Source organism: Chenopodium album, chromosome 9 (genome assembly GCF_948465745.1).
Source record: "Chenopodium album chromosome 9, dcCheAlbu1.1, whole genome shotgun sequence".
NCBI lineage: Eukaryota > Viridiplantae > Streptophyta > Magnoliopsida > Caryophyllales > Amaranthaceae > Chenopodium > Chenopodium album.
In genome coordinates this window covers 58,403,380-58,427,113 of record NC_137842.1, presented here as the reverse complement: position 1 = coordinate 58,427,113, position 23,734 = coordinate 58,403,380, and the positions used below count along the sequence as shown (strand labels likewise).

At 34.5% G+C, this 23,734-nt stretch overlaps 1 protein-coding gene across 1 annotated transcript; it reads right to left on the bottom strand.

Annotated features, from left to right (window-relative positions):
* Positions 1–20,715: 20,715 nt before the first annotated feature.
* On the bottom strand, positions 20,716–22,965 carry LOC145557794 (uncharacterized). The gene has a single exon (XM_081618973.1). The coding sequence runs from the start codon at positions 22,963–22,965 to the stop codon at positions 20,716–20,718; it is 2,250 nt and encodes a 749-aa protein (XP_081475099.1).
* Between the last annotated feature and the right edge of the window lie 769 nt (positions 22,966–23,734).

Sequence of the window (23,734 nt, the reverse complement as noted above, 5' to 3'; positions counted from 1 at the left end):
TTTTTTGAATGTTTGGGCGTTGGGGAGGGTTTCTCCTCACATTAAGTCATCTGTGAATAGGAGTGATTGTTTTGTTAGTGGTTAAGTAGGAGAGTAGGTCCTCTGGATAAGGTGAGAGAGGATTTAATTGTTCTAAAATTCGTAATTGAAATTGAAGGGAGACATTAAATTAGGGTAATGTTTGGATTCAAGTATTTAATTTCAAATCTGGAATTTGAAATCTGTAATTTCAATTACTTAATACATTTAATTCCAAATTATCTGTTTGGGAAAACTTGGAATTTCAAATAAATCATTTCAAATTTACTTGGTATGACCATCTCCACTTAATTACCAAGAGTCCAAGACTAGCTATTATCTATTTTCTCACTCCTCTCTTATATTTCCCCTTCCCATTCTCTCTCCTCTACTATTCATCCTAAATCTTCAAATTATCAACCAAAAATATGGAAAAATTAGGTCCCTAGATCTGCATGTCTTTTGATTTCTTCTTTTGTTAAACTCAATTTTTTCCTTAGTTTATCAATTTTGAGATTATGCTGCCATTGTTGGAAGGTGAAGGTGGCATCTATGAAAGTTGCCGATGCGATGGAGGTTGTTTATAGTGGATAAGAGAGAGAAAGTTAGCCATTATTAATGGTGACTAAAGATCGAGTAGTCGGCAACCGTTTTACAATAATTAGGGAAAATCATAATGAGGAAGATAAGTAGAATGGTTCAAAGAATTTGAAATGCCATCAATTGATATTATATTGAATTTCAAATTCTATAAACTGAACTTGATTATTGAAGGCTAGAATTTCAGTCAAATCCAAATGCAAATTCTCATGATTCCCAAACAGGTTATTTGGGACAAATCCATCATTTGAAATAAAATGATGGTTTCCACAAAAGCCATTAACTCATTTCATTCAATTTGGGGGGGGGGGGGGGGGGGGGGTTGGCAAAATTGAAGAGAAGAGGTGAAATTTCGGTAATCATTAGACCATTCTTTGTGTGAGCACAGCTGTTAGCTATTTGTTACATACTACCTCCTTTTTTTTATTAGCTGACACGTTTTGACTTTAGCACTATTTACACACTTTTTTTTTTTTTTTTTTAATTGTGTTTTATGATTTATATGTAATAAAATTTATAGTGATATGAGATCTTGTTAGAATCATCACGACATATATTTTCTAAATATCAACTTTTTATAATTTTTATTTTTCAAAAATAAAGATATTAACGGTTGAATTTATTCATTGACAAACGTGACTAAAAGAACGTGTCAACTAAAAAGAAATGGAGGAAGTATGAGTTTTGTCATATTTTATTTGGACTTGATATCTTCAAAGGTAATCATAGTTGTATCCAATTTATTTGTTTATTTTTCCTTTCTTTTGATCATATATGGCATTTTGACAACTTTTTCTTTAGTAATTCCACATTGCTTTTCTACAATTTGGTTCATTTTTGAATGGTTGGTTTGATTTTCTACAATGTAAACTCCTGGTTGCATCTCATAGATTTGCTTTATTACGTTTACACCAAAAAAATAGATGGACTCTTATATGCTGAGAAATGTCGAAGTATACATGATAACTTAAGGTTTTAATGAATCTATTATGTTAGCAAGCTACTTGAGGTCATGCCATTGAGAATTCAGTTAAAGCTCGGCTCTAAACTCAGCTGAAATCATGCTAGTAGACACTGTGTAGGTTCAAAGGTATTAGTCAACACAAAATCTTATATGTGGTTGGTCATACAGTATGACCAACAATAATAAGGGTTGCTTCATTAGTGTTATAGGGGTTACTTAGTCATTAGGTTTAGGGGTTACTTCGTGTGTGCTATAAGGATTACTTTACCAAAGTTTTTTTTAAATAAAAAAAGTTATTTTACCGGTATCATAAGGGTTACTTTGTCAATGCTATAAGGACTACTTTACCAAAGTTTTTTTTTAAGTAAAAAAAAAATACTTTACCAGTGTCATAGGGGTTAATTAGTCAGTGCTACAAGGATTACACGATTAATGTTTTAGGGGTTATTTTGTTCTTTTACAAGCGGCTACATGATGTGGTTAGCTGCACACAAGACACTCTAACCAGTGAAATGATAATAAAAAAAGTGATTTGTGGTCATGTGATCGAATAATAATGCAAAGTATATAGGTCAGACAGGTGGAATTTTTCTGAGTTGTATGTTTAAACTGATTATAGGTCATCAATATATCATAGGTGGAAAAAAACAATCTGAGTATGAAGTTTCAGAATTAAAAATGAATTTGACTTGGTTTGAGTTAAACAAAGTACCCAAATCTCTAGCTTAGTTTGGATCGTTATCTCTCTTATGCATGACTTGAACTGAACCATGTAGATTTTAAATTAAATCACATTAGTATTTCTTGTTGTATTTAGTTGTATTGCCGGTAATTTTGACCAACGTATGGTTTGATTGTTTTTTTTTTTTTTCTTTTGCATATTGCCTTTTTTATTCTTTTGATTTGATTCTCTTTTTTTTTTTTTTTTTTATTTGCTTTGATTGTTTTTTGCCTTTTGCTGCTTTTTACAGTAGATAAAAGTGAAACTGTGGCTGTGAGATGTTAATAAAGTGGGTAAAGAGTCTTAAGACTTACTCTCAAGTGGGGAAAGAGAAGGTGTAAGGAAAACTTTACCAAAAGAGAAATAAAGGAAAATTGGGAGGTAATTCCTTGTGTAAGTGTCATTATTAAAAGGACTATCAAAAAAAAAAAAAAAAAAAAGTAAGATTATGAGGTAATTCCTTGTGTAAGTTTCTATCATAAGACCACTTCTACGGTTAGTATAAATATTAGGGGTGTTCAAAAAAACCCGACCCGATTGTCCCGACTCGATTTTCCGATGACCCAGTAAATACTCGATGGGAAATTTGGTGAAAAAGGCTGTTTTTTTCGGGACGGATACCCGACCCGGGAAAAATGCATGTTTTCCGGGTCGGGACATGGGCCGCCCTGTATGTTAGACGGGTACCCGCTGACCCAGTAAGTTTAATTTTTTTAAAAAAAATATATAAATACAGCTTGCTAGGGTTTTTTGCATTTCACTTAGCACTATTAGCAGCCACCTTCTTCTCTCTCCTTCATCCCCCCTATCTCTCTCCTCCATCTTCTATGTCCTGTAATCCTGTGTCTATTCCTCTCTCTTCGTCCCTCTCCTTCGTCTCCCTTCATCTCTGTCCCTCTCCTTTGTGTCTCTCTTTCTCCGTTCCCATCTCTGTCTCCGTCACCCTTTCTTCGTCCAGCAGGTCGAAGCAACAACAACCCCAACAACAACAATAATTCATAGCAAATGGAAGCAACTTTGTGGCAGGTGCGATGATGTGCTTGCTTCGGTAAGGTGGCTGCTCAATGGTCATGACTTCTCATGCTCAGATCTACAAATTTTCAATATATTGATGGAGTATACTTGTTAATTAGGGATGAATATGTTTACCCAATTTAATCTGGGTTTTAGTGTTTTACAATTCAATTAGTGGTAAATTAATTTTCATTGTGTTTTGATTTGTATATTCAATTATTCATCAATATATAGATTTGATATTGTTGGGGTTTTAGTGTTTTACGTACAATTCAATTAGTAGTAATTAATTTTTGGTTTTATTCTACACATTGTATATTGAATGAATTCTTTTCATCTAAATCCCCATAATCAAATTTTTTTTTTTTCTTTTGGTACCCATCAAAGTGTAAAATTATAGGTTTTGGTACCTCCATCCATGCTTAGTTAAGTTTTCCGTTAGTGGGGCCAATTATCTAATTATTTAATAATTTAATTTATTAAAAAAAAGAAAAAAAAAACTATAAAAAATAAGAAAAACTTTAAAAAAAAAAAAAAACAACCAGCCACTGCCACCCCTCCCCATCCTCATGAGCCACTAATTTGCGACTAAATTGTAGTTGCCAGTGTTAATAATTTTGAAATCTTTTTTTTTCTAAAAATTTCACTACTATTGCAACTAACACGGTTGTCACTACTTTTTTTTAAAAAAATTTATTAAGAAAGAATTAAAGAAAACCCTTAGTATAATAAAGTTGTTGCCGCCAAAAAAACAAGAACTATAACTCCTTATTCCTTTATTGATAATACGTTCGACGGTTCAGTACATACTCTTCTCTTTACTTCTCTTCATAAAAAAATATCAAATTTATCGCTATTTCCGTGCGCTGAATATCTATTGTAGTGCAGTTTACGTTCTCCACTGATCATCAATTTAAGGTTTGTTTTCTTATTCATAAGCTTAATTTTGCTTTTGATATATTAGGTTTTTACTCATGCTTTTGGTTAGTGAAATTGTGGTGCTAGAATTCCGTTTTGTCGAGATAGGGTTCAATTATGTGTGCTTAATTAAGGCTTATTTGGATCCTTTTCTGAAATTTCAATCGAGATACTTTAGTTTTTCTTGGTAACGAATGGATGAATCAAGTGTGGCTGGTTTTTTGCGCAATTGGACTAACCTTATTTCGTGAAGTTTGGTTAATGATTATGCAAATTGTGGAATTGTGTTCCTTCTCGTGAAATAGAAACTGTTTTTCTACAATTTTCCCAATTTTATTTGGGAAATTGGGAATATATTTTGATTTTTGTCAACAATAACCAAACCCTTAACAATCTGAATATTGGCCCTGCTGCTAATTCTTTTGTAAATATGAATTTGTTGGATGAAATTTTGTAATTGGTCTGCGAATTAAGGTGGGTATTTCATTGCTAAATCTGTTGTGTGTGACTGATAAGTGATAAGTCATGCTGACAATCTTTGTATGCAAGGCTATAAATCATAGATTTGTAATTTGTGTTCATGGTCCTTTGCTTTAGTTTTCTATGTAATTGTATATGAATCTGACTTGTATTTACTCATAATTAATGGTCCTACACCATAGATTTGAGTGTGAGATTGAAAATGAAATGTCCACCTTTGATTGTAGTGCTTCACGTAGTCAAATTATATCATCAGCAAAACAAACGGGGCATCAGTTTAAATATGTGTTTCTCAGATAATAATTTATCATATCAAGTGATTTTAGCGTGCCCATGTTACCAAATTCTCCATTGGAGATTTTTTTTTTTGTTTTTTATTTTTTTTGAGAGTGAGAGAGAGAGAGAGATCAACAAAAAATGAGGTGTAAGTACGTAGTATAACAGTTATAGAAATATATATATTTCTCATGATTTTTATTTTAAAGAGTAGACCTGTATAGAAACATGTTGAAACTCAAAAATGTAATTAGAAAAGACATTGTCAACTCCTTACTAGCATACCATGTTTTTCAGATTTTCCAGCTGTACCACTTGACAAAAACTGACTTAAAACCTTATATAATATTTTTAGATTATTTTTCTAAAATTTTTCCTTAACACTAGATATCCTATTCTCATATTTATGCTGCTTCATATTTTGATGTATGTAGTTTCCGCTGTTCTGAAATTTTGCTCCCTGAGTTGGTAAAATATATTGAGTTGTACCTATCATAGTTTTGTTCTGCTTGTTTCACTATAAGCATATGCAAATCGTGGATATCATACACTGATGCATTAAGTTTCTTTTTTTTTTTTTTGTTCCTATTAAGTTTCTATTTTTGGTTTCTCTATATTTATATTGTCCCACCCAATGAATATGGAACACTTCTTTTTCCATTGTTTCAAAAATAAAGAAAAAGGATTGTGTATACACTATATGACTTAACAGCTACACCTTTTCTTGCTTATCTTTCTTTTGTCTTCTAAGTAATTGCCTAAATAACTAAGTAACATATATAAGAAGAATAAATTACATATATAAGAAGACTATATTACATATGTGTGTATGATTAACAATGTCATTTAGCAGTTAGGATCATGGAGAAATTGAATCGAAAATGGATGTATGAGAGATTAGAAGGTCGATTACTAAAAAAAGAGTTCACAATTGGCGTGCGGGGGTTTATTGAGTTTGCTAAACAACACCGTGATTTTCAAGAATATTCAAAGATCAGATGCCCTTGTTCAAAGTGTAAAAATGTTCCTTTTTTAGATGTTGAAAGTGTAAGAGAGCATTTGTATAAAAAAGGATTTCTTAATGACTACTATGAATGGGTTTGTCATGGAGAGGATTTTGATTCTTTAAAAGCATATGATGAGCCATCGGATCCGTATGTTGACATGATTATTGATGCATTTGGTCAAGTTGATGGTGATCCAATGCATGAAGATATTCGGAATGTTGAAGAAGAACCTAATCCTCAAGTTAAGAAGTTTTTTGAGATGTTAGCGGCCGCATAAAAACCATTGTATGAAGGAAGTCGATTATCTGTTTTAGAGATGGCTTCAAGGATTACGAGCTTGAAGTGTGAATACAACTTGCCCCAGAGATGTGTCGATAGTATTTCATCGCTCATTAGTGAAGTAATTCCTGATGAGAATTCAATGTCCAAGACGTACTATGACACTAAAAAGGTGGTAAAGGGCCTTGAACTTCCTCATGAGAAGATACATGCATGCATGCCCTAAAGGATGCATGTTATTTTGGAAGGATAAAGCTCACCTTGAAAAGTGTTCAAAATGCGGGGGGAGCATTATAAGAAGACTTCTCGTGGAAAATGTATGCCGGCCAAAGTGTTATTCTACTTCCTGATCGCGCCAAGGTTGCAAAGGCTCTATGCGACTAAAGACCTTGCACATGAAATGCAGTGGCATTCACAAAATCCTAGGGTAAGTGGAACACTCGCCCATCCAAATGATAGTGAAGCATGGAAACATCTTGATAACACATACATGGATTTTGCAAATGAGCCCCGTAATGTTATATTGGGTCTATGCACAGATGGTTTCTCAGCACATGGAAAATTTGGAAGGCAATATTCTTGTTGGACAGTAATTGTTACCCCATATAACTTGCCTCCATGGTTATGTATGAAGAAGTCGTTTATGTTTTTATCCTTGCTCATTCCGGGTCCTAAAAACCCAAAAAGGAACTTGGATGTGTACATGCAACCCTTGATTGACGAACTGAAATCTTTATGGGAAGTAGGTACAATGACATATGATGTATCCACAAAGCAAAATTTCAAGTTACGAGCTGCCCTTTTATGGACGGTTAGTGACTTTCCTGCGTTTGGGATGTTATCTGGTTGGACTACATCGGGAAAGATGGCTTGTCCATACTGCATGGACAAGCATAGATCTTTTTGGCTAGACAACAGCTCTAAAGTATCATGGTTTGATAGTCACCGTCAATTTCTCCCACCTACACATCCTTATAGAAAAAACCGCACTGCTTTTTTCAAAAACAAGAGCAGAAACTCGATTGCCTCCTCCAATATTGACAGGCCATCAACTATGGGAGCAGGTTAAGGAGATTCCAAAGTCCATTGATCCAAAAATCCGTTCGACAAAATCAAAAAAGGTTAAGACTGGGTGGCATAAGCAAAGCATCTTTTGGGAGCTTCCTTATTGGAAAGATTTGTTGATTCGACATAATTTAGATGTTATGCACATTGAAAAGAATTTTTTTGATCAACTCATCCACACAATAATGAATGTGAAAGATACCGCAGTTGATACAGATAAGGCTCGCCTAGATGTTCAGCGATATTGTAAGCGGAGTAGCTTAGAGCCTATTGAATCTGATGATGGGAGCTTGATCTTCCCAAAAGCACCATACACTCTTGATAAAGCACAACGTAGAGTGTTGTGTGAATGGATAAAATATCTTAAGTTTCCAGATGGATATGTTTTTGATTTTGGTAGATGTGTGGATTTACAAGCCTGTAAGATACATGGAATGAAAAGCCATGATTGTCATGTGTTCATGGAAAGGTTGTTGCCCGTTGTAATGAGAGAACTTCTTCTTGATAATGTTTGGAAAGCAGTCACTGAAATCAGCCAATTTTTTCGCGATCTATGCTCTTACACTATTTAAGTTGATGATGTGACTCATTTAGAAAAAAACATTCCAGAAATCTTATGCAAGTTGGAGAAAATATTCCCACCTGCATTTTTCAATTCAATGGACATTTACCCGTTCATTTGCCACATGAAGTAAAAGTGGGTGGTCTTGTGCAATACAGATGGATGTATCCATTTGAGAGGTAATATACATTTTCCTAAGCCACTCCATTGTTTTCAAGTTTCTTCTATATGATTTATAATTTTACATGTGAATGAGTCAATTTAACTTATTTTGTAGATTTCTTAATCATCTGAAGAAGAAAATTGGTAATAAGGCACGAGTGGAAGGCTCGATTTGCAAGGCTTATCTTGCATAAGAGATTTCTAACTTTTGTTCTTATTACTTTCAAACTCATGTTGATACGAAATCTAGAGATCTAGGACGCAAGGTTGTTGATGATGATGATCTAGATTCAACTATACCAGAATTATTCCAATTTAGCAAAGGTCGTGGCAAAGGTGTCCAAACAAGGTTTTTAGATTCGAAAGAAGTCAAGCATGCACACCACTATGTTCTTTCAAATTGTGGGGTGTTAGGAGGATATGAAAGGTACAAATTTCTATAATTGGTAGTTATTTTATGCAATTTGCTAGATAATTAACGTTTTAAGGTTTATAGGAAGTTTGAAGAGTCGATGATACAAAAATATCCTGGTATTGACCTACATGATATTTGGAGCAAGTTTTCACATGAATTTTCCAAATGGTTTCAGGATTTTGTAAGTTTTTACAATCAAGTTTTGATATATCATTCGCTAAATATGACTAAGGTTATATATTTTATTAACTAATGTCTTGAATTTGAAATTAGGTTATCGAATCTAATGAGACTAATGAAGTGATTCAAGCACTTGCCATGGGTCCGTCTAGACAAGTCAAAACATGGAGGCAATTTGACATCAATGGCTTTAAGTTTCACACTTTTGATTATGGAAAGCACAAGGCAACTATGAATTATGGTGTGGGTGTAATAAGTGAGGAGAAAATTGATTACTTCGACATTTTAGAAGAAGTCATTGAGCTGGTCTACTTGGGGACCGTAAATGTCTTCAAAACCGTCTTGTTTAAATGTAATTGGATGGATTCAGTGAATGGCATGAATATTCATGAGCAGTATAGATTAGTAGATGTGAACCACTCTAAGAAATACCCTGCATATGATCCTTTTGATCTAGCACATTAGGTTTATCAAGTGTATTTTACCTCTTATCCAAGCTTAAAGAAAGATAAGAGTCAATGGTGGGCTATTTTTAAGACTAAAGCTAGGTCAAGTGTGGATGCCCCAATCGATGAGTCAATTTTCCAAGTAGACATTGCTGAGACCCCAACCCTTTGTTCGTCGGATGATGATGATGGTGTTATGTACGAGGATATGGATGAAATGGAGGAGGACGGCTCAGGTGGTGAAGAGGAAGAACAACATGAAGAAGATGAATGGGATGATACTGGATCTTAATCTGAAGAAGAGGTTGATGGAGAGTTAGGATATACTGACAGCGATGACGAGGACATTGACGAGGATGATGATGATGATGATGTGGATGAAGAAGAATAATTTCTAAGCTTGTAGTTTTCAATGTGTTTTCTTTGTTATGGGCTTATTTGTTTGATAGACAATGTGTTTATCTTATTTGTTTGATATATGATAAATGTTTTAAAATTTGTTGATCATATTTGTGAGCTTACTTTTTTAAAAAAAAAAAATTATTATGGGTTATTATGTATAAATTAATTATTGTTCTTCTGATCTTTCTAGTTCTTTGGAAATGAAATCCTTCATGAAAAATTCAAAATTTGGTCGGGGAGGTAATCAAGGCGGTGTCCGAGCCAATAATCAATCGGTTGATCAAGAAAATCATGTGGTCACACGACCGACACCACCACCTTCTAATGAACAAGTACAAGTAAATTCTAATGCTGATGTTGCTGTTGAGAATGATGTGGCACCACAAAATTTGAATGGAGTGGAACAAGGAAAGATTGAGCTCTCACCAGATGGGCTATGGTCAGTTATATTTCCCTATGTATTATATTTGTTGTCTTAGTAGCTTATTATCATTATTTATGCTTGTGCTTAATCTTTCTTGCATCAGGTTTGATGACTATACCGTTAGTGGAAATGTCACAAAATCTTGGAAGGCACACTACAACCACCCATACATGAATTTTACTGAGGTGCCACTTATGGTTAGGGATCGTTGGTTCACTGAGTTTAAGGTATGTTTAGAATTTGAGACATTCTCTTGTATTCATTTCTCTTAAATCATATTAGCCTTAATACTGTGTTTTGTGTTTTGTATGCTGTTCCTTTTGCTCTATCTTTCAAGGACCGATAATTATCAATGTAATTATGCTCAAATTAACTAAGAATTGAGAGGAAAGCTTGATTGATCACTAATTTCTTTTTGGTGCATTGCCTTAATGAACTTCGTAATTCTATCAGTCCTAGAAGACTTAGGTTTGATCCTTCTATTACGGAACAACTGTCATCGTTAAATTTCTGTTATGGCCTTAAAAAGTACTGAATGGTAAACATGATCTCTGCTTGAACAGATGTCTCTTGCTCTTCCTCAGTCCCTCTCATAGTCTCACTTGCAATTCTGGTGCACTAATATCATCCCTAAGCACTGTAGGTCTGCTGCTTTTTTTTAAAAAAAAAAAAAGCGCTCAAGGAGCAGGATTAGTATTAAATCACAAGATTCTGGTGCACATAGAAGTCTGCATTTATCTTAATTTTCTGGTACTAACATAGAAATTGGATATACTTATGCTAGATTAGCTCTTGCTGCCTTCATCACTCTATGCTTGGCTATCTGTCATCACTCACCAGCCTTGTAGCTGTAGAAACTTCCTTAAACTACTACTATAATCTATATTCAAAAGTACTTCTGATGCTTGAGAATATTTTCTGGAACTACTTCCTTGATCTGTATCTTTATTGAAAAAAAGGGATTCTCGCGCCGTTGGAGTGCAAGGGTGTCGGTTTAGGGCCCGGTTTAGTATTTTGATCATAACTTCTTCGTTTTGGCTCGAAATTAGGATTTTAATATACCGTTGGAAAGCTCTTTGAAAGAGCTATCCATCTATATAGTCCTTGCACAGGAATTTGATGGTTGGTTTATCTTTTTGGCTCGGTTTTCAACAATGTAGGTTCCATTGGATCCAATCATTGCATTTGACGCATTTGGGTCCGTTATTAATCAAGTTTAAACATGTATGAACACGTTTTAGGCCTAATTATTAATCGGACAAGGCTCTAAGATAACTTGGTCTCAAATATAGGTTTTAACTTACTTCATAATGTTTTTCGTAGTCCATAAACATTTCAACTTTGATCTAGCATGATAACGGATTTTTGTAATATCATCGCACTTCCTTTCAGGACAAGAGGCCAAAATTATGTGTCTACAGTTAGCCCCCAGTTTGATCGAGTCTAGAATAGACGATGATCAAAGTAGTCAAGGAAATAAATCCGAGACTCATTCTGTGAAGTTCCCTAAGGATAGAGAATCTTTCAGAAATGTTAAGGATGTCAAAACGATCCTTAGTTCGCTAAGTGTTCGAAACAAGTAGCTATTAAGGCCAGAAAAATTAAAGTTATTTCTAGTCTTAATGCGCTAAAGAATCTAGATTGATCCTTTGCAATTGTAGAACACTTTTACAAGTAAAGGTGTTCTGAGTGTTGTCAAGTCATGAGAAGAGATCGATTTAAAAAGGAATAAAGGGGATGATTTCCTCTCAATCATGTCGTCATTGGTCTAAAGTCCCTCGATATGTCATTGAAACTTTAGCCTAATTTTAAAAAAGGAAAAAGATGAAAAGGGTGTTTTCGACTTTCGCGGCCTAAACGTTTCGGCTTGAGATATAGTGAGTCATCATCATCCCCCTACATTTCCTCTACAGCAGTCACACTAACTCCTTTTTAACCCCACCTATTAATTTACTTAGATTATGGTGTTGTGAATATAATTAATTAATTAAGATTATTAGACCAATAACCTTAATTAATTGAGAAAAGGCAAACAAGGCTGCACTAGAGCCACCCGGCCTAGATGGTGCTGGATCAGCCGGGCGCAAGGTTAAAACCTTGAAACTGCTTTGTCGCTCGGTTGGACAACCGCCGCCCTATTGGGCGCGAGCAGAGAAGAATATTTGCAAAGCCTGCTGTTTGGTTTTGGGTTCTTTCGCCCTGCAAGGCACGAGAACAAGATCTGGATTTTAGGAACCATCGCTCGGCCGGACGCGAGAGGTTCCTTGATTGCGCCGTCCATAATATCCCTGTCGGGGGGGTCGACAGCCGGTAGGGTGCGCCTCAGACTTGTTTGTAAAGTGATGGTTGTTTGTCAGTTTCTTGTAATGTTTATATGTTCCAAACTACATATGTTGAGATATATTCAAGGAAAAAGTCAGTTTTTTTTTTTTCTCTTGCAAACTAATTGAAAACCCAATTATCATCATCATAATTATCAAGTTTTGATTGCATTAGAGAGAACAAATACACTACACATTATAGTGGTTGTCTTTGCTGTATCTCCTAGTAATTTCGTGATACCCGGTATGTTAAATCAGGGTCGAAATATTACTTTGGAAAAGTGATATTGTTCTCGCCTCGAAGTGCAAATTTGTCCAAGTTTGCAATTTTTGTGACCTGGTAATTAATTTCCCCAACAATGTCAACCGCATAAAGGGTAAAGATGTCCAAGGAAAGCAAGGAAGCAGTTGTGGTGGCCGGAAAAACCACGTTGATTCTACCTCAAACTTCTAGCTCCCTCCGTTAATCCTAGAACATTTTGTAATTATTGTACAGCCTCATGAGGCTAATCTTTTGGCTTGTAATAGATATGACTATCATTTTGGTGCAAGCCTAACTAACAAACGTAAGACCTAATTCTTTAGATTTGTACTGCTTTGCTTTGCTCTGTCTTGTCTTGCTCTTCTTTGCCCTGCTCTACTAAAATCTACTCTGGTCTGCTATGCTAAAATCCGCTCTACTCTGCTCTGTAGTGTATGGAAGCTCTGTTCTGCTAAAATTTGCTCTGCATTTCTCTGTTGAAATCTTCTTCTCTACTCTACCCAGAAGCTCAAAAGAATAGAGCCTTAATCAACTAACAAGTAGGGGTGGAAGCCTAATCATTCAACAGCCCCCGTAGGTATGAAGAAAACGTTTGTATATTAATATAACAATGGCCATCAACTTTATTGTTGCTGCTTATTTTCAATTAATCTAAGTTCATCTTATTACAAAAAACAAAAAAACAAAAAAAAAAACAAAAAAAACAAAAAAACAAAAACAAAAACAAAAAAAAAACAAAAAAAAAAAAGGAAGAGGGAGTCATATCATAATAATTAATGGGCCCTGTTTAGTATTTTGGTAATAACTTCCTCGTTATAAATCGGAATTGGGCCTATAATATATCGTTGAAAGCTCTTTCAAGTCCCATCCAACTACACAATTATTGGATCCATATCATGGACGACCAAACTAAACTAAACTAGACATTTTTCATAAATAGGGTACGAAAAGAAACATTTTCGAAAACAGAATGAAGTGTTTTTTTTATTAAAAACAGATAGTGTCGGCGTCGTTCGAAGTGCGCCTACGTTAAGCATGTGGTGAATACGCTTGGCACTCATAGGAAGTGGGAATTAACATATACGATAAGAACAACGATTAGGGACAAGGAAAGTAGGGAACCGCCAACAAGTTTTTAAGGAACTTGTAAACCGTTCACGGATCATAAAAGGCAACCACGAACAGGGACAACAAAAGGCAACAACGATTGATGACCCGTGAAGGTTACACCCCATTCATAATCCATGAGATTACTAACTCCATATGGTTCGGAACCACGAAAGGAGGATCGGGGATGATGGTACGAAGTGAGCCATGGAGTCACATTCCCCGTATTGGCCTCTACTCTATTCTTATTGTAAAAATGATTCGTGCGATCTCAAAGGCATGCAAACAAAGATTCAATTTGCTCCAAACTATTATTAAGCTAAATTGGTTTAATATTAATGCAACATATAATTCTATAATATTGGTGATCACTTTAATTAAATAACTAGATTAAAAAGGAACCTAAACCGGTTGTCCAAATTATTTTATTAGGCGTGATTTTCAATTACATATTCCCTTTAAACATGCAATATGGTGATCATAAAAACAATAGAATAAACATTAACATTGGAAGCAATATAGCAATAATAACGTTAGTCCAAATCAAATAAAAATAACCCTAATCATGATATTAGCAATATAAAATATAATAAGTAATTAAATTAGTTACTCATATTCCGCGCGTTCCTTTAAATTGCTACATCATGAATAAATTGTTAGTAACTTCAATAAAAATATAAATAAAATGGAAATTAAATCAAATAAAAAGTAGAGTTGATTTGGTCCGAACCCTCAGTTATTTGTACCTTTCGCGCCTTGGATTAAGGACGGAACCTCGGGTTAAGTATGGACTCCTTGGAGTGCTTAGGGGGAAAATGGTGTAATTAAGAATATAGGTTTGAGGCTTAGAATAGAGAGAAAGAGAAGAGAATGATTTTTGGTGGAAAAGCGAGAAAGAGAGAAGGATTTGATGCCCCGAAATGCATAAAGGGGGGCTCCTATTTATAGGAAAAATGAGCAGAGGGAACACACGGAACCCTAAAATGCGGATAAAAACCCTAAAAATTCCACCGCGACACGGCAGAGGGCACCGTAACATTGTGCCTGGCACCGTCAGACGGGACAAGTTCCCGTGACACGATGGGCAGCTGTGTGACACGGGAATCATTTAAGGTACGGGGAATGTGGAAAAGACATGAAATTGCCCCGTGTCACAGCAGAGGCACCGTGTCACGGGGAATCCCACCGTCAGACGGGGCAAATTCCCGTGACACGGTGGAAAATGTCGTGACGCGGGATTTATTTAGGGTACGAGGAACGTAGAAAGGACACAGAATTTCCCCGTGTCACAGCAGAGGCACCGTGTCACGGGGAATCCCATCGTCAGTCGGGGCAAACTTCCGTGACACGGCGCTTTTGCACTGTGCGCGGTGATTTTAGGTTTTTACCCGTTTTTAAAATCATCATAACTTTTGATTCGTAACTTGGAATGAAGCATAAAATATATAATTGGAAATCTTATCAAGTCTACTTTCCAACCCAATTCTAATCAGGTCAAAATCATTTATAGATTTTGAGATATGATCATTTTAGTAGAAGGGTGTCAGTTTTGGGCCGAGTTTAGTGTTTGGCTCATATCTTTTTCGTTATAGCTCGGAATTGGGCTTATGATATATGGTTGGAAAGCTTATTAAAAGTCCTATTCAGCCAAATAATAACTGGATCAAAATTATATAGCCATAAAATCAGTTCAGCTCGGTTTTGCGATGTGGATACGAAAAGTGGAAAATAGGTTATGGTTTAGGGAAATAAGCTAGGAAATGGATTGGTTTATGAAATATATTGGATAGAACATAGATTTAAACACTCCAAAGATTAAACACTCAACCCGACCAATAATGGCGGTGAAAGGTGTTCATCATCAGGTTTGGTTTTGGGGAGACATTTTTAGGTGTCTACAGAGAGATTCGCGAGACACTTTCACATTTCGCTTTGTTCGATAATCAATGACGTGAAAGAAATTTATCACTGAATTTGGTTTTTGGGGAGACACATTCAGGTGTCTACAAGTATTAATTTAGGAATGAATGACAAAATAACATCCAAATCGGTGTAATTAATGTTATATTGTCATTTATTTTTTCCATTTTTAGCTCCTTATATGTAGGCCTAAAGGCTATGTATAGCATTTTTCTTTTTAATTGAAAAATAAACAATGCAATTATTATGGAATGCAATTGAGGATTCATTCAAATATATGAAGTATATGTGTCTACGTAAGTACATACGTAGTTCCCTCTAGGTTTCTCCTAGGGAGGGTGTTTTTCCTAGTTTTTTGCTAGGGTTTTTTTTTCAGTTTTTTTAGGGTTTCCTTCCATTTTCTCCCTTCTCCCTTTTTCCTCCATCCTTCTCTCTTTTTAAATCGCTTATAATGGTAATAGATCACATCCTTATGAATTACGATGGTCTTGATCGATGTAGATGATTTCTCTTTTGTCATCAGAAGTTCTAATTTTTTGGTGGTGGCATGTGCGGCGTTAAATCAGTGGTCAGACCAACGAATACAAATTAATTGAATCAGGTTTTGTTCAATTAAAAAAATGATCAAAAATCACAAGGCCCCCTTGTAGAAGATTAATTCATCAATGTCAAATCTCACTCGCGATAGTTCTACATAATTAGAATTGTTATTTGCGTCGATATGATTTTCATTGTATTTATCGTTACTGATTTCTTTTGTAGATGTCGTATGGCTTCTTATTAATGAATTAATCTTCTCTTAAAAAAAGTACATAGTTCCTTTGATCTATTGTCCATTTGTCTATGTAATTTTAATCCTGTAAAATAAAATAAAATAAATCTTTGTAATTCTGTAATTTTTGTAATTTTTGTTTTCTCATACTTGTATTATTTGTACTAGCTTTTGCCCCGTGCCATGCACAGTAATTCTATTTTTACAACTCATGTTTTAGATAAAAAAAAGTTTAAAAAAATAAAACTAATCGAATAACAATTTGGAATTCATTTGAGCATGCAAAATTATTGAGGAGATCTAAAAATTCTTTCTACTTTGTTATCTTTATTGATTTAATTTTTTTTATCTCACATTTCACGAATTTTCAGTCGTTATCAATTAATTATTTTATTTTATTAAAAAGAAAACCTTCAAAAAAACAATTAGAACTTCGTAAAATTATTATAGAAATAATTTACAGAAAACTAATTCAATTTTTTATTGTTTCATAAGATTTCAAATCAATACTATGAATATTTTTTTTTCCCAATGACCCACTATTTAATAACTGTAATGGTAATTCTATCATGAATGTTGTATGATCCCGTTATTTTATAATAAAATTCGTATTTTATATGTTACTAGAAAATGACAGTAAAAGTTTGTAAATGAATATTGAAAAGGTCCAATGTGTCATTTATTTAAAAACAAAGGGGTATTAATTTTTTGGCAAAATCTAATACTCCGTAAAAGTAAATTGTTAAAGATTTGAAACAATAATATTTTAGGTAAATATATATAAAAAGATTTGAAATAAAATTATTATAGTTGAGTTATACAAATATTCTTAAATTATTTTGGCTAAAAAGGAAAAGGGAGTTTTGGAGGGAAAAACAGCACTAGGAAGCTAAGTGACGCGGGTCACTTCTGATTTCTGTTTTGGCATTAAGTTATTGATTATTGATACCGAGTATTAATTTCTTTGTTTGGACAACTTAATATTGGTTTGAATCAGTTGTTGTATCTAAGTATCTTGTATATATTTCTTGTCACGAGAATCAATAACTATATACTAAAAGACACACCAACAATGACACATGTCATTTTTTTGGCGTGTCTCTTATATAAAACTAGCCTTCTGGCCCGTGCAATGCACAACTTGTTCATAGAAAATTACATTAAGAGATGAGTGAGGAAATACCAATAAATAATTATGAGTGTAATATATAATTGAAAACATAATTAAAGAAATAAAAATTTTGGGACTTTAATTTAAAATGAGACTTAATAGAAAGAAGATGGAGGGACTAAAATCAAAGAGAGAAAATAAAAAAGGTTGAATTAAAGAGGGGAGATGAAGATGAAGTGTTTAATGAAAGAGTTTAGAAAAATAGTATAATTAAAAATTAAAAAGGTAAAACGACATGTGGCACGTTGGGTTGAAGAAGAAGTTAGGGAAGTGTAATAGAATGATGACATATGCCTTTTTTGGTTTGCTTTTTTAAATACTAAGTATAGATTTCCATATAAAAAACATATTCTATACGTAAATAAAAGGTTTTGTGTCTCCTTATATATTGCTAACTATAAACTTAAGTATAAAACAAAATTTCTTATTAACATAAATCAAAGGTTTGATGTGTCCTTCCACAATATTGTATATAGTCAAATGCGTATTTCTAAATATTTGTTTGATAAATAGTTTTTTTTTTTTTAATAATAAATTCTTTATACTTCGTAACATTTATGTAAATATACTTATATAATGTTAATTTTAAAATAATTATTAAAAATTCCATGCATGGCACGGGATCTAACCTAGTTAATTACTAAATTAATGTACGTTTAAATGTGTTGTCTTTCACTCTTTTAACATAAGTCTCCATTTTTATATTACATAAAAAAACGAAATATATTAATGAGATATAAGATATCGGAAAATATAGGTGTGATATATTTTTTGTATCGATCTTATTACTAGAATAATATACTACGTATATAGGTTTATTTATATTAAGATAATATTTAGTGAATATATTGTTAAGATAGTTATATGGTATATCTTTTAGGAAATTTGTTTCCTATCTTATGACTTATGAGCGTAGGTATATTATGGAGTAGAAGGTAAGGAAAAAGTTTAGCGCTTGAAAATACACATACCAAAAAAAAATGGAAAGTTTAGCACTCGCCACTCAAACTTGGTATAACTAACTGTTTAAGTTGAAGAACAATTTTCCTAATCTTTTCTACTGTAAATTAAAGTATTCCTGAAGTACGTGGTAAGCTTTGAATCGAATGAAACATGAAGAAATTAAATTAACTTGCCCAAGTTATCTTTTCAAAAGAAGATACAGGTTGTCAGGAATAAAATTTAAGTGCAGCATAAAGTAAATGGAGAATTTAGATTACTTGGGAAATTTTTTTGTGTATTCCAAGCATTGAATATTGTACGTATTTCTTTTCCTTCACACTTTGTTTGGATAGAAGGAAATGGAAGGAAAAGAAGGGAAGAGAATAAAAGGGGGACAAACTCTCTTGTACGGGTAAGAAATTGAGGTAAGGAAAGAAAAGGAGAAGGAGGGATCCATTTTTCCTCTCTTTAATAAGCATAATCCCTCCAAATTGGAAAGATTTGGATGGAAAATGTTGTTCACCTCCCCCTCCCTTTCTCTCCCCTTCAATTCCTTCCTTATTTGCTATCCAAACTATAGAAATTAAAAGGGTAAGATACAATACTTACCTCTCTAGCGGAAGCTTAACAAGATCTAGTTTTCGCCTTACGAACCGCACCGGAGGGCTACTAGAGTCCTCAATAATTGTCACACTCCAAAACCCAGAGTCTAGGACGATGACTCTAATGGAAAACACTCTTAATTTTGTGGAATATTTCTCTATGAGATTGTACGTCTGTTGGCCACAACGGATATCATATTTATAATATTAGGAGTCCTTATCACTTAAGATTTTGGGTGTAACCAACTCTCAATGAGATAAATATCATCTTATTTACTTTCCTAAAATATGGATATTATCCTCTTAAGTGATAGAGTTAAGTAACAAATACTTACTTAGGATAAGATAAACTTTGGAGGCCACTTAATCTCCAACACAAACAAAGCGTTAAGCTCTTCCTTATCTTCAGTGAGAGTGATCAAGAGTCGGTGGTGGCACCCATGACTCATGGCTAAGAGATTACCATGTTATTGCAGGATAAAGGAAGCAGTGACTCGTAAAACGTTTAACTTTGTTTGGATTGAAGGAAATAAAGGGAAATAAAGGAAGGGAAATGGAGGGATTGATTATCTTTCATTTGGATAGAAAATGGAGAAGAGAAGGAATTGGAGGGGAGAGAAATGGAATGATTAAATTGTAAAAAATTAATCTCTATGGAGAAATTTGGACGGAAAACTCATCTTTCTTCCTTCCTTCCCCTTCACCTTTCTCTTCCTTCCCCTTCACCTTTCTCCCCTTCTTTTCTTTCTCATTTCTTGTACTGGCCGGATAGGAAAAATAGATCAGGTTGGACGATTGGAGTGAATTGATCGAATAGACATTTCGATAAAGAGCAATTAAATGAAACTGGTTCTCAACTCTCATTTTATAGTCGGGGTTTTCAATTATTTCATGATTAATATATACACAACGCTTTTGTAGTTTCATGTTCTTGAGCATACATATATCGTACAATAGCAAGTGTAATTAATTACTAAGTGGGATATACCAGTTGATAGATAGATCGTCGGATGTGAATGGAAAATAAATTGAATGATGGATGAGTCGGTGTCAAATAAATAGTTAGCTGAGTTAGATTTTTGCGATTAGGATATAGATATGCATAATAATATAATTCTCCGTAAACATAATACCACTACACAGTCTTATATGTGTTTGGCCACACCGTGTGATTGGGGTTAACTAAGTAATCATATACACTGATGAAACCCTTTAATACTGACCAAGTAACCTTTATAACTTAGTATTACAAGGGTTACTTTTTTTTTTGAAGCAGTATTACAAGGATTACTTGGTCAGTTTTATATAAATTACTTTATTATTTTATAAGGGTACCACTTATATTTTTTTGAAATAATATAATACCACTTATATAATTAAGGTAATAATAAGCTCAAGTATTTCAATGAATGAAGAGTCTATTTGCACATTGCACATTTGCCATTGCAATCTTACAAATTGTTGTGATCTCATTCCCATTATAACAATCAAGCATAATGCAATACAATCGAATTAAATGAATGCACAATATGACCTATAATAGAGGATATAATTGTGTAAATAAATCCTTAAAAAAAAAAAGGAATAACTTATTTAGCAATGCACCAAGAGTCCAAGATTAGGGAAATATATTATCAAGCAATAAATATAAACACACTTTAATTTGCTTCAAAACATATCTTAGCTTACTTGCTAATAATTAGTTTAACAGAGCGCAGACCTTTGTTTTCAGGGAGTGGGAGGCGAAAACCAAGATGACTCATGAAGAGCCACACCAATGTTAAGAGCTCTCCGCCTTTGCTCAAACTGGCAAAGTTGTATCTAGGCGAGGATCGTATGGCGGCGTAACACAACATTTCCACCCAAACTTTGCTTATTATCTCCCATTTCTTGTCTCCAAGCATCATCAGTTGCTTAGCTAAGCAACACGCCTCATCGAACACAGATTGGCTATCGCAGGACTTGGATACTTCAGCTGCAATTGTATCGCCTCTTTTCTCATAAACCACATATTTACAAAAATCTTTCAGTTGATCTCCTGTTTTATTACTTACTTTATCACATGCAACCATTATATCCTTTTCCGTGCTTTTAAAATGAACATCAGACTTACTCACCAATTGGGGCACCAAATCCTGGCGTCGTAGTATAATGTAAACCATGTAGTCAGAGAGTTTCTTACTTAATTCGTAATGCAGCTTATTACCATTCTGCTCCTTGTTTTCCGTCCAGTAGCAAATATCAGTAGCGAGGTGCCAAGTTAGCAAGCTTTCACTATAATCTTCAATATCAGTAGTCCAAGGACGAAAGTACTCGGAAACGAGGCAGTATTTCTCGTCCAATACCAAAGTACCTCTAGCTGAACATACTTCTTCCATGGCCTCTTTCTGTCCTCGTACTAGCATGGCTTTCTGTAGTAGCTCTCCGAAGATGAACTTGAGATGAGGTTCTTCCTCGATTGGACTTCTTTTCACATAAAGCCAGTCGATCAAGAAATCTTTGATCCTCTTTATAAAAATTAAGTCGAGGAACTTATTAAGGGCTTTCCACCTAAAGGTGCAGCTCATCAAGTTGTAGCTTGAGGTGGATTTACACCACCTATTAGCATCATGAGCTCTGTATCGAGTTGACCACTTAAACAAAACTGGCAAAATAATTGTTTGAAGTAGTCGGTTAAGTCGTGTTGATGGATTGACCGGCATAAGATTGGCCACCTTGATTATGAACCAATCGGAATGTATGAACCTAATAAAGGAGACTATGTCGAGAAATATGGCACCCCCGAGTAAGGTAATGGACACTCCAACATCAGTGGGTTCGTAATTTCTATTACTATGATGGATAGCCAAGAAGAACAATAAGGATGCCACGACTAATGAGAAGAAGCAAACAAGGTTTAACAAACCTCGTCTCTTGTTTACCAAATACACCTTTGTATGCAAGATATCATAAATCAAATTGAGCTCAGCTGCTATGATCTTGATACCTATAAGGAAATCTTGCTTGAAGAAGAGTTTGTCAACAAGCTTTTGATCATCCTTTAAGTTCAAGAAATCGTCTGCTAGAATGCCTTTAAAGTTATCATAAAGCTTATAGGCATTTTTGATAATATCCTCAACATTATTGCCATCCGAATTGGCCTCACTGTCAACTGAATCATCACGATTGATGTTAGCACGATTGACAATCTCTTCCGTAATGGCCTCATTATGATCCGAGCTGGCACAATTGACAATCTCTTCATAAGTAGTGGCCTCATTATGATCCGAGGCACGCTTGACAATCTCTTCATCAGTAGTGGCCTCATTGTGATTCGAATCATCACTGTCGCTAAAAACATAGGTAACTTCAAATCTAGACGGAATATAAGAAGTTTCTGCGGAGTGATACTCATCAGCCCATTTACTGGCAAGTATTGGCTCTCCCCCAAGATTGGCTTGAATACCTTCCCTACTCGCAAGATACAAAGCACATGTTCGCTCAGCATACTTGATAAACCCGTCTATAAACATCAACGCCATGGGAAGCCAAAGATGATTTTGTCTACCTCTAGTCATAGACAAGCCAAAGACATAAATGGTGACCGCCGTTTGAGAGACGAGCTGAAGTGCGTGGCGATGCCACAGCTCGTTGTCTTCGAGAGCCAGAGCAGTGATTGTGTCTGGGCCGCCAAGATGCAGCAGAAGAAAGGGTGCCCAAAATGCTAGGATGTCTGCTCTCGAATCGTTATCAACTTGTGGGCTACGACTGATCAGTCCAATGACTAAGAGCGCAATCGAATCAGCGCACAAATAAAGCAGCCACAGGAAGCCCAACAGATATCCATTTGCGCTGATTTTTCTTCTGGGTGCAAGAAATGCAAGTAATGCCTGGATAACCAAACTTATAAGCATCAACGTCGGAACTTCAAACTTTTCCCATGTGTTTTGCGTCATCTTCTTCCCAGCAAAAGCCACCACCTAAGGGGTATTAACAGCTTTGATCACGTATTCACGTTGTAGTATATAGTATATTATAAGTGGTGCAAAGTGAAAGATTTGTGTTTTATATTATGTTTTTGGCGTAAATGTTTGGATGCTTTGTAGAAATGAACTCCTAAAGATATTTTATGCAGAGTAATATTGTAATAGCTTAAGCTCAATCGTTTCATGAATAAAGTATTTAACTTAATTGTTTAATTCAATATTTGACACACTACTCCACTTTTATTAGCTTACCCCTTTTCTTTAAACCATTACCCAATCTCTTTTATTGTATTGTTACACCCACCCCACTTTTAATAGTAATTAGTCATGTGCGTGGCCACGTCGGCTTATAAGAGGATCTAGATGCATTTGTATGAGTAACGTCATTATGTCCATAAAAATTCACTATACATATATGAGTAATGTCAACAAACGAAAAGCAAGAAATAATTCCATTATTTCCGTTGGAGTACCCCTATTATTTAAGCTTGTTTTAAGTAATGATAAAATAACTTCACTTAATTATGATTGTAACCCCATTTTACCATTAAAGTATCGTCACATACATCAAGTTAACGTAAGAGGATACGGTTATTACACATCTTAGTTGGAAGCACAACTTGTAATTTTGAAAAATCATGGACACACCTTAAAAATTTAACAACCTCAAGGGCATAAGTTAGAAAACCCTAAAAATATTACCATAGGAAAATATAAATGGTAAAAAGGGCTACACTGG